Raw genomic sequence first — 12,632 nt, forward strand, 5'->3', positions numbered from 1 at the left:
AATATCACTTCACCTTCTCTTGCTGTTCAGAAGAAGAGCTGTAGATTAGAAGGAATTGCTGGTGAGACTGAACATAACATTTTGGGAATGCTGGGCTCTCCATGGTGGTAGATGAACCTCAGGTTGTAGGACCTCTTCTTGCTTTTTGTTTTATGATAACTTGTTGGTTAAAGACCTGCTACTGTTTGTGGGGAGAGGGTATCCTGATCTGTTTTTACTTTTGAGCTATCCCACCACTTTATGCGCCCACTTTATCCAGTATAGATTAAATAAAATTAGGAAGCACAGCTGTAAAAATGATCTATTCTTATAGAATTAGCTAAACTTGCCTTTAGGGAGATCTAAATATGGACTCAAAATAGTATGATTTTTAAAATAAATTTCAGTGAAACTTGAGCAACTTGCATACAAATGCAGAATGCTCACTTTTTTCCAATAAATAGGAAGAGAATATAAAATATTGTAAATAATATACCCCTTGATGTGAAATGTAGGAGTTTGCATTTTTAATAGTCACTTCTGTGGTGCTCGAGGTCTCTAATTAAATATAGAAATCATATGCCTGTTGTAAATGAGGCATGAAATGAGACTTTAAAAACATTTCTTGCATGGTGGAGACTAAGTTTGAATTCCTAGTACAATAAGTTCATTTTTTGCCAGTTGAACAGCAGAAAATTAACTTAAACTGATTTGAAGACTCGGAACAGAATTCTCATGTTGAAGGGAAAATCTTTAATAGCATAACCATCTCCTGTGCCATATGAGTAAAAGACAGAACATATGCTGAAGCTAAAATTCACTGTGTTTCATCTTCCACTGGTGTGAACTGCTTTATGCAGTTTAAGTTGGTGGTGGAGTGGGCACCTACTGCTCTAACATCTGTTGGGTTGAGTTAGCATGTCACGGAATCGCTGCCAGTCTCTATCTGAGAGAATGTAGTAAAAAAAAAAAAAGAACCCTGGGGCTTGTGTAGGGAAGAAGCTTTATATTTTCCTAATTTTCTGGATGAGTTTTGTTTCACTACGTTTAAAACCAAAAAACCCCCCAATGTTAGTAGAAAATGTTAAAAATGCTTCTTGTGTGAACAACAGGTGGTATCTGTTGTGCCAGGTCATGGGTGGCCAAGTCTGGGGCCTTTGGGATTGAGGTGCCAACCAGGGTCAGGAGTGAGCGGAATTCAGGGACCGCTAGGTCCCGAAGCCAGGAGGAGATCACTTTAAGGTCAGGGTCTAGGAACAAGCCAAGTCGGAAAGCTAGGAGATGAGGCAGAGAGCGGAGTCGGAGAGCAAGCCAGAGGGAAGGAAAAGCAAAGTGGTTTATCATCAAGTTGAGCCCTGTTATCTCAACACTTCCTGTTCCTGTGCAGGAGTTTATATGAGGTGGAGTGCAGGGTTAGCTAAACCTAGCCAACCACTCTAGTGACAGGAAGCAGATGGAGGATTAGGTTTCTTTTGGGCCACAGAAGAGAAATACCACTGATGAAATGCTTAATGGAAGCCTGGATATTATTACTTCTGGGCAAGGAAGAGTTCTGGCAGTTTGGATAGACAATATTACGCCAAGTTGGAAAATGCAAGTAAACCTCGTGATAGAAAACCTGATTATGGAACAATTTGCAAAGCACTACTTGCAGGAAAAATAGAACATTACAATTCATCAGTATCAGAATCTAGAGTGTTCCTCTGCATTGGGGCAAACAGTATTGGGCCATAGTACATAATGGTTAGGGACAGAAATTACACACAAACCGGTATAAATGATCAGAAACTGGTTCAAATCTGTAACGCAAGAGATGTTCAGTGCATGTAAACTACTTTTAAAATGGCCAAAACCTGTTTAAGACAAACATGCATGTATGTATGTAGTATGAAACTTAACTGATTTAGGATAAATTCATTATTGAACTTCTAACCCAGGTTCCTTCCAGATTCAAGTTTTGCACCTCCCCTGCAAGCCCTCCCGCCCTCTTTACAGGGTGGGTGGCTAGTCTTGATCCAAGCTGTCTGCTTCAGCCAAGCATGGAGGCATGCTTTAGCACCCTCTGGCTTGGGCCGCTACAGGCATGTTGCTGCTCATTGTTGAGAATAATCATGAGTGCTGCCAGCACTGTCCTCTTAGAAAATAAAAGGGTGTATTTTGCCAAGAGTCAGGATGTGAAATATGGACTGAGGCAGACCATAAAATCAATAATCCACTGGTGGTCCTTCACACTAAAGAAAATGTCACTTCTAGTACATAAAGCAGGTACAAAAAACTTAAATGCTTTTGAGATGAAGCTTGATCAGTTTGAGTGGGATTCTGTGACATGATTGTCCGTGACAATATGGGACTAGACTTGATGACCTAGAGAAGTCTTTGCTAATTTTATTTTCCTAAGCTAACGTAGGAGGTAGTAAACAGGCTGGAAGCTGAAATTGTGGTATTCTTTCTGACTGGTGTCCACAGGCTTCACAGATAGAGCTTCATAGCCAGTGACAGCAGCATTTTACTTTTGGGCTGAGCACCCTGCGTGCCCAAGTCTGCTGATGTGTGCCAGACCCAAACTTTGCTAATGAGGGTGCTTCAGGCTTGTTCCAAGCAACTGCTGCCAGTTCACTCACTGCTCTAGAATCTAGTTTTGAAAACTGCATTTCTTTCCTGAAAGATAACCCCCCTCCCCCTCCCAGAAAGCTCTTGTCTCTTGATGGCTTACCGAGTTGATTCAAGGTATGTACAATGCAGTGTTTTTTTAAAAACTAACACTACCTCTAGATCTAGGATACATAGCCAAGTATTCTCCTTCCTTAGCCCACCTATGGTATAGATTTATTCTTTTTGTAATCTCTGCAGAACGTCTTTTAAGACCTTCTTTTCTCTTCCTAAAACAAGCAGTTTATATTAGTGAGATTTCTAGAATATAGAAATACAAAGTTTTTCTTATTTACTGTATTTACTCAAATCCAAGATCAGGGCTTTCCCTTATTTAACATGGGGAGGGGAAGCTCTTGGTTTTGGATTTAAGTATGAGGGGGCAGGGGAAAGGTGTAGGCAGCTATTGTTGCTCTGGCTCTGTCTGTTCTGGGGTCAGAATAAGAACCAGAGCTGCTGATTGCTTCTCCCCTTCCCTCTTGCCACAGCCTCTGTTCCCCTTCCTACTACCCTCATCTCTCCCTGCCCTCCAACTCTGCCATTTACCTTTGCTCTGGCAGGCTCCAGTCCTGTTCCAGCCTGCAGTATTGAGCATGTTTTTGCTTTGGCCCTAGCCTGGCCCCATAGTGTCTGTGGTGATGACAGCTTGGAGTCGGGGCTAGAACTGCCAGGCTGTTGCCACTACTAGGCTCTGAGCTGGGCCCGGAGCAAACAGGCTCTGTGCCTCAGGCTGGACTAGGGCTGGAGCATGGGTGAGCCATGGGGGGAAGGGAGGTGGAGGAAGATGAGGGAGAATGGGGGATCCAAGACTTCAGGGGGGCAGACAAGTGGTGGGGGTTGGACAGGCAGCAGGGGACAAGGTGTTAGGGGGTTAAGGGACAGGGGTCAAACTGTTTTGCTTATATATATTTTCATCCTCACCCCTACTGCCTGTCCCCCTGCCACTGCTTTTCTTGCTGCAGCAGTGAAGAGGGATGGGGGGAGTTCAAATTTAAGATAATCCTCCTATAATTAGATTCTATACATAGAAAATTAAAAAAAAATGTTTTATGTATAGAATTAATTATTGGGGGGTTCATCTTAAATTTGGGGTCAGCTTAAATTTGGGTAAATACTGTGATTTGTATACCCCAAATACCTGTTCTCTGTCCTGTGGACTTGAGAATAAGTATGACAAGCTTACAATTATATTGCTTATTATCTTTTTACTTTTTCAGTGAAAGGGTTGTGGTTAGCTTTGTTTTGTATGAACAGCTACTTGCAATTTTTCAATTTTTTTTTTAAAACACATTTGTAAAGATTTTAAGGAGACTTTTGGCAGAACTGTGAAAATAGACTTAATTCTGAAAGGCAAATAGTTCATATTAAGGAACTTGTGGATTCCTTTTTGAATTATAAAATGATTTGTGTGTTCATGGATCTCTGAACAGACACTGTAAACTCTGTAGAAGAAAGATACCAAGGTTAGGCAGAATATTTAGCATACATCCAGTGCTCATGCAGTTTACAGTCTTTTATTGGTAATGTTGATGGAGAACTTCAAGTTCCTTACAATTTCCTCCCTCTCCCTCCCCTTCATCTTTTATTTTATAGCATTAGTGTAACATTAAAAATGCTAAATCCAAATGCTGATGTGCTTTTCCTATTATGTTAATTTCATCAACTTATCTAGCTGAACTATTTGGCATACATGAGTAAAACTGTGTACAGTACACTGCTTTCTTCCTTACACCTGAAGAACACTTTTGCAGTACCAAAGCTTGTCTAATTTCATCCCAACTATACAGTTGGTCCAATAAAAGATAAGTTCCCCCCCCCAAATAAATAAATAAAATTTGCATGTAGTACATAACTGATTAGAATTAATATTTGGCATTTTCTGGCAACTTTGAGTATTCTGCTTTTTAAAAATTCAGCTTTATTATCTGCTCTGTCCCTTATCTGATTTCTATTGTGGACAATGAAAGTAGGCTAGTTGGTTTTGGTTATTAGTTCTAATTCACTGATACAGTCTTGTAATATTTTGGTTGCACACCTTGCAGTAGGGTACAGGTTTGCAGTGACAGCTTGCAATTCTTGTTTGACAGTAGGATGCTTATTTGAAGAAGGGACAGAATGATTTTAGGGTGAAGGCAAAGAAAACCATAATTGTTCTTTGAGACCTGTCTTCTAGCATTCATTCATCTTTGGAATTTTGAATACCAGCAAACAAAAAAGATCAATTAAAGAGATCAATGTGAAGATTTCCCAGTACTAAGAAAGAAATATTAGACCATGATAAAATTTAGAGAATTTGGATTTTAGGGCTCATTCTTCCAAGCAAACAAAATTCCACAGAAAATTGAAAGTTGTAAGTGAACATTTTATTCATTTTGTGTTCTTGCGTGAGTGAATTTATCTGTATAACTGAATTTAGTAACGTTCAACAGTGAGGTTCTTATGCATTTTGATCCATGTTATTGTTCAGTGCTACAAAATGACCTTTTTGAGAGAAGTCCTCCAAAATATTCTTCTGAACAGTGCATGTGAAGTTCTCCTGTGATAAATAAAGGAAGCCTGTTTATTCCTTTTAGTGCACAAAAAGGTATTGAATTAGTTCCTACATTGAAACGCTTTTCCTGTATGTATTCAGTGCCTCCTGTAATTCTTAACACTCCATTGGAACTATGGAATTTTTCTTGGGCGACATTAAAATTTCATATAATGGTTGCTACGTACATGTTCCCAGCCTTCCAGTTGAGGGTTAATTAGGAAGTTGAGCTGGTGCCAGTATTCTTTTTTTGTTACGCCTGTTCCTGTTGTTATGGGGTAAGGCCTAACTATCTCTTACTGGTAACATAACAGTAAAAAATAATTTGTAGCAGGCAACTAATGAAAATGGCTATAATTTTAGAAAACCAACATCCCAACAGGTAGGCTAACTGGAAGTAACCTGTCTTTATCAGTAAGTTTTTTTGCAAGTCAAATTTGACTGTTTTCACATGCACTGTCAAATTATAAATATGGTGCCAGTGGTGCCCAATCTTCTAGTTGTGCAGGTGGAATGAGTGATGCATAGCTGGTCCACAGGCTGCATTGGGTCTTGAACCACTCGGGCCCCAGGCTGCCAGATCAGGTCCTGTGCTGCTTCACCCAAACCCTGTTGCCTAGATTGAGCCTTGTGCTGCCTCAACCTGGCTCTCACATGCCTGGATCGGCCCTGAGCCCCCTTGGTTATTCTGCTGTATGCCTGGAGGATTTGCTCCTTGCAGCCTCTGCTCATCCCACAGGTCCAGAAATTTGGAAGCAGTGGAATGGCAGTGTATCATGCCACTGCTCCCTGGCTGTCAGATTTTCAGAGCCATATGGGAGCTCTGTGGGCTGGATGACATGGCTCCATGGGTCAGGGGTTGAGCACCCCTGGGTTGGAATCTTGCACCAAGAATCATGGGTTTGTGACTTGTGTAACTGTGTGTCATTCCTTAATTACAATATAGGGCAAAATAGTTTTTAACAGTGTGGCATGAAACTGACCTTCCAGAATGATTCACATTTTTCATCAAGTTCTTAAAACTAAAGGTCTGTTTGTCATTTTCAGTTGTAGTCATTCTTTTAAAATTAAGAAAGAATTAATTTTGTTATAGACATACAGTGTGTTTTATTGTGGTTGTTACAAGTGAAAAGGACACAGACCATCTTATATGAAGGGTAAAGGAGTTTTGGAATAACATTATTGTTCTGTTACTCATTACATCTTAAAATGGACTTCTGGAGGCAGGCTTGTCTGGCCTCCTTTAACTGTTACCTCAGTCCATATGCTGAATTCTAATCTTCAGCTTTTTAACTACTGCTCTTATTCTTACTGTTTGGTTGGTAGTTAAAATCAATGAAAAAGGTGGCAGTTCAGGAATTAGTAGCTATTATAACAGTACTGGAATGTTGTTTTTGCCATGATGGTCCAGGAATTATGCAAGAGGTGAGGATTTTTATGGGTGATGTCTTTTTATAGATATGACACATCTTTTTGTGATATTTCCAAATAGATTATGATGCTGCAACAAAATGAAGTAGTAAAACAAGATAGACACCTTGCAACGTAATAGCTTAAAGGAAAATTAATTTTGATCATAATTTCTGACTCCTTCATTTCAGGGTCAGATAACACTGATGGATGTTCCTGTATTTAAAGCAATTCAGCCAGAGGTGAGTAGTTCATCAATTTTTTTGTTTGTTTGTTTTCAATTTTTAAATGAAAAGAATCAGTGTTTCTTGTGATGGCAGCCTATGAACATAAATTTTGGAATTGCAGAATATAAGTACATTCAATTATTCTTACTTTTCCATTTATAGTTTTGAAATGGATGGTTTTAAACATTAATGTATCTGGAGCTAATAACTATTTTGGGAAAGAACTCTGTATTTTACCCTCACTTGAATGTGCTTACACATCAAGCATCTGAATCTCTTCGTTTATGCTGTTTCTGAATGTTAAACTGCTTATATATCAATCCTAATATTTTAAATGATCCAAGTATTCCTTGTAGCTGAGAAACAATTGTTTGATTTCTGTCCTCTCTCTCTCTCTCAGGATCTATAGCAGGTGTAGGCAACCCCAGGCATGTGTGGCAGTCTGTGGTGTACACAGGCATTTTTCTTGGCAAGCATGCCTCAGGGCAAAAATGCAGGGGAGCTGCCAAGGGGCCAGATCCTTGTTGTGCCAGTGCAGTCCTAGACCCTTTCCTGCTGTTCACCTTGAAGTGTGTGTACCTTCTCCTGGCAATGAGCTGGACTGGGGCTCCATGGACCCCAGTGCAGCTGCTTGCAGCCTTCCCACTGCCTGCTGCAAGCAGCTTAGGCTTCATGACAGGCATATGTGCCTTGCGGTATATGGTGGGAAATGGGCTGGGACTGCATTGTCAGAACAAGGATTGGACCCCTTGCATCTGCTACAGTGTGCCAACTTCTTAAGTTGAGGTTGCAGGTGTTTTTGGCACTCTGCCCAATAATGTTATTGACCCCTGATCTATAGGGCAATAAACTCCAATTAAAATGTTCTTAGGCTCATGTAACCTTTTCACTGACTAGTTATATTTTTAATTTAACAAATTGGCTAGAATCCCAGCCTTGATGTTAGCTCATCATATTTTGATAAGCGTACTCGTACATCTGAATATGAATGAAATGTATTGTGAGAAGGGAGTGGTGGAAACAAGTACTCATAGGGCTTGCAGGAATTCACCCATTTGTACTTTTTAAATCCACTTGCTGAATGCAGCAGCATTTAAGCATGCTATTCTTTGCTTGACCCAAAGTATACAAGTAGTATAAGGATTGCTGAATGCTCCCTGACAGGAATGTAGGATAGTGGGATTCCTACTGTGGTGAATTCCTCTCCTCCTGCTCCCACTGGCTTTGTGATGGGAAAAAAGTTCTGCTTGGACCAACTGGAGATGTGGTTCATAAGGAGGTAGCAAAGAAAATTGATAGGTGCTATTCTAACCACCAAAGGTGAAGCATAGGAACACAGGACTTTGAAGCCAAAAATTGATTTGTCACCAGCCTTCTGTCATAGGTATTCAGATCTTGGGTTTGCTTGTTTAGCTCAGCAGTCTTATAGAGAGCATGGTCTAATGATGACTTTGTTTTCGACTGCAAGTGTACTAGGGTCAGTGCTATTTTGTGTAGTAACTCAGTTATAACTTCTCTCAGTTCTACTAAATTTCTGGGTTACTATCTAATATTGGGCATTTATTAATTGTGCATTTTGTTTCTGTCTGTAGAAATTGTGAATGTCTTCCAAAAGTTTTAATAGCATTTATAGCAGACTGAGCAGACAGCTGTATGGAGTTGGTATAGGTTTTCTATAGTATGAACAATCTCCTTACTTAATAGGGCTATGCAAAATGGCACCGTTCTGTTTCGATGGAACAGCGTTTTGTTTTGAATTTTGTTTCAAAACCGCTGTTCCGTTTTCGTTTTGTTGCAACAACAGTTTTCGCTGTTTTGACGTTTCGCCCATAGGCTACAATGGGGAAGCTTGAAACAGGCCTGAAAAGACGAAAGTTTATTGGCTAATTTGGATGAAATGTACGGGCATGCTAGCCCCTTCTGAAGCCTGCCAAGTTTTAAGGAGATGGGTACAGGGGTTTCAGGGAAACTGCACTGCAAAGTCTTGAAAGCAAAAAACTCAAGTTGTGTATATGTTAAGCCACAGTGGGGTCAAAACTGCAAGCATGCTAGCCCCTTCTGAGGGCATGAAGCCTGCCACATTTCAAGGAGATAGGTGCAGGGGTTTTGGGGAAACCACCTCAAGCTGCTGACAAGCAAAACTCATGACATGGGTGACACTGTTAAGACATAACAGGGTGAAAGCTGCAGGCTTGCTAGCCCCTGCTGTGGCCACGAAGCCTGCCAGCTGTCAAGGAGATGGGTGTAGGGGTTTTTGGTTCTGGGGCCTTGCACCTCTAGCTGCTGACAGGCAAAACTTGTGGTGTGTGTGTGTGAAAGTGCACCCTCACTCAACTGATACCAAGGCAGAAAGCAGGGCATTTCCAACAATGCTTCCTTTTATGTAGTTTTTCCATCCCTCCCCCAGAGCACCGGGATTGGAAGAGACCTCAGGAAACTTAGTCACTGGCCAGCTACAGGGTCAGTAATAAGCAGCCCTTCCCCCTGCTTATCCCCTCTTCCCCCTCCCTCTCCTTTAGTTTGTTTCCCTTTAGACAAGTCCCAGTGTGAGCTTCGAAATTCAAACGTTTAGAAAATGTCGAAACATTTTGACTTGCCTTGTTTCGTTTTGAGGCTGTTTCAAATCTCTCCGGTTCATTTCAATTTTGCTGTTTCAAGCTTAAGTTACTTTAGTTACCAGGCTTTCTTGTTGTTGTGTACTCTCTCTTTAGAAAGGAGACCGTTCGTTATTTAGTATTAGCTGTTTGACTCTCAGTCCTGGATATGTCTGAATGTTGTCTGTGATAATTGTGTTTTCTGGCATTCATGCAAAAAAGCCTTGAATTCTGACCTTTGATCTCCATACTCACAATTTCTTCATGAAGCTTTCTGTGAGCCCATGCACATTTGATTATTCTGAATAGTGGAAGATTATGATTACACTTGTAATAGCTTCAAGAGGATATCATTAGAAAATTTCAGTTTTCAAACTCATACTGCTGAGTCATAGTTTTAGCCTGTTTGTGGAAAAGTAGTAGGAAGTTCTCTTATTTTTAAACGACATACTGTTTTTGCTACTCAGAGATTTTACTTGTTGATCTACTAATCTTCCTGAACCTCGCCAGCATTGTACACAGCTAGCAGTCAGCTCTGCAACAGCCATAACAAGGCAAAAAGTGAATCAGATGTATGGCAGTTATCCAGCAGTCCATACCTCCTCATATGTTCTTTTAATGTTGCTGTTCACACAACATGTGCCAGCAAACACATGGACAGTGACCTGAGTAGGAAAGCAAATGTCAAGTAGCCGAGTTTTAAATTGTGCGGTGTTGTTCTGACTCGCTTTTTTAAAAATGCATGAAGGGGAAGGAGAGATGCAGAAGTCAAGTCTAGTCCAAATTTATTTCTAAAACAAAAATAGATAAATTAAGGAGGGAAAAGTGGGGGTTACAATACCTAAAATATTTCCTGTGAGAGAGAGAATACATGTACTGAACCAAAACATAATCTAAGATCTCTCTAGTTTTAAAGGCTAGCATTTAGAATCCTAAAAAATTAGGGTTGGAAGGACCTCAGGAGCTCATCTAGTCCAACCCCCTGCTTAAAGCAGGGACCACCCCAGCCAAGGCTTTGTCTAGCTTCATCTTAAATTCCAAGGATGGAGATTCTATACCTCCTCTCTGGGTAACCTGTTCCAATGCTTTATTACCTTCCTTGTAAGAGAATTTTTTCCTTATCCTAACCTAAACTTCCCTTGCTGCAACTTGAGATCATTGCTCTTTGTTCTCTGTGTTCTGTCATCTGCCACTACTGAGAACAGCAATGTATACTTACTTAAATTACAAAGAAGAAAGTGACCTTTTGCTACTCCTCACCTTATATGCAGTTACCAAAATATCAAGATACCATTATTAGGAGTAATAGTTGATCAATACATGTGCCGACTAAAACAAGGTCTGTGGTCATGTATGCGACTGAAGCAGGAATGGAGGTTCTTTTCTCTTCTCTTAGGGTTCTTTTGAATTTTGTTTGTTGGGGGGGGAGGGGAGTTTTAATTGTAGTTTTTTGAGAGGGGAGGAGTGACAGCTGCAGCACCTCTGTACAAGAGGTGGTAAAGGCATAGAGGGGATGTTGGGGAAGGGAGAGGAGCCTTTGTGGGTTGAGGTAGGGTGGGGGGGAGAGGAGGTAAGAAATGGTTTCTTATATCTGGATGCGAGTGGTGGTTTGCATGTATGTTTGGAACTGGCAGGAGGGTTTTCTTATGTTAGGGTTTGGGTAGGGTGGTGGTGGTTGGAGAGAGAGCGTAGTTGAAGTTCTTGGGTTTTGGGGTAGTGTTTGGGGAATCCTATCTGTGGTTTGTGTATGTGTTTGTTGTAAGCTGCTTTGAGCCTTTTGGATATGTTGGGACATTGATGTAAAAATTAAATATGTCCAGTGTGATTCAGAGATTGATTAGAAAAAGAACCTATGTCTCTGGTTTCCATGTTGTAGGTACTAGACCAAGCTTGTCTCTCTCTCTCTTGATTTACAAAAGCACTTAAATCCTTAACTTTACATTTCTTCCAATTCTTAAGCATATACTTAATGTGTTTCCTAAATGGGAATGCTGCTTCTGAATCAAGGACTTGGTGGATCCAGGAAATACACTGGGATTATGTACAACTTTTTTTTATATGCCAGCAACACTACAAAACTCATTTTATAGAAAATTAGTATAATGAAGCCTCCTCTTCCTGATGTATAAAGACTTAAAAATACTGTTCTTTATTAACCAAAAACAAGTTTTCCTCAATCTGCAGATGTTCCACAGCATTTCCAAACTGTGTAAAGCTGTTGTTTTTAGTGTTTAATTTATTTTTGTTTTATTTCCTAAGTGGAAGATAGGAAGAAGGAGAGAATTTTTTCAAGAACCTTCATTTTTCAAAGCAACTGGATTTTCATGGTCCTAAGGAAGTGTCTGAGCAGTATTACTTTAAACCTATTTTAGTTTTTCTTGGATACCTAGATTTAATCCTGTGTTGAATTCCCTTTGCACTGTAGAAACTTCTTTTAAATTTTAGTTCTGAATGTTTGCTGTTAAGAGGTGACATCAGAATTTTATTGCTTTCACATGAGCTTAATTATCTGTCAGAATCCAGGGCTGAATGGCATCTTATTTTATACCTTAATCTTTTATGGTAAATTTCTTTTGGCATCAAAACCAGTGGAGAAAGTAAAGCCACATGGTTAATTCTTGGCCCTTTTGCCTAGAACTGTATTACTGTAAATATAGCTCAGTTAATTCTTCCTGTCCATATTCTAATTTTATCATAGTTATATAGTCCACAGTGAACCACTGGAAAGTTTTAGACGAGGTTTTTTTTTGAGGATTAATTCATGTAAACTGTCTTTCCTAAGAGAAGAAATATTTTAACTTGAGTCACCATTTGAGATAAATATGTAGTTAAACTGTTAAAACTGTTGGATGAGTGTATAGAATGTGCATATTATTTCAGCAGCTCAACTAGGACTTGGGTGCTAAAAGTAGGATGTAATGTGCATACTATTAGATATCTGACTTCTTTGAAAATTCAGCAAGTCTAAGTGAATCAGCTTGCAGTAAAGGTACCTACACTGCCTTACTATTCCTCAGCCTACTGCTGCCTAGTCTTTCAGTGGAACATTTTGGTTGTTTCTTTCAGTTGGCTCTGTATATTCTTGTGTGTTGGGACATGGATTTCTGGAATCTTGACGATTAAAAGCAGTTTCCTTTGTGACTGTACAAAAACGATTTGAGCAGAGGTTGCAAACAGAAGAATAGTTCCCTAACAACTGCAGTTCCTTCCTTCTGATGATGATCCACTGGGAGGCTTTGAGGC

General features: G+C 40.0%; 1 protein-coding gene across 6 annotated transcripts in view; it reads left to right on the forward strand.

The window, feature by feature from the left end:
• Positions 1-12,632, forward strand: part of RALGPS2 (Ral GEF with PH domain and SH3 binding motif 2) — a 238,615-nt gene that overhangs the window by 52,958 nt on the left and 173,025 nt on the right. For all 6 annotated transcript variants that reach the window (XM_090047437.1, XM_090047440.1, XM_090047439.1 and 3 more), the window contains exon 4: positions 6,760-6,810. In XM_090047437.1, the coding sequence (XP_089903563.1) occupies positions 6,760-6,810 (51 nt within the window). The remainder of the gene's footprint in view (positions 1-6,759; positions 6,811-12,632) is intronic.

The sequence above is a fragment of the Crocodylus siamensis genome, chromosome 5 (assembly GCF_052110815.1).
Source record: "Crocodylus siamensis isolate JL-2025a chromosome 5, ASM5211081v1, whole genome shotgun sequence".
Taxonomy (NCBI): Eukaryota; Metazoa; Chordata; order Crocodylia; family Crocodylidae; genus Crocodylus; species Crocodylus siamensis.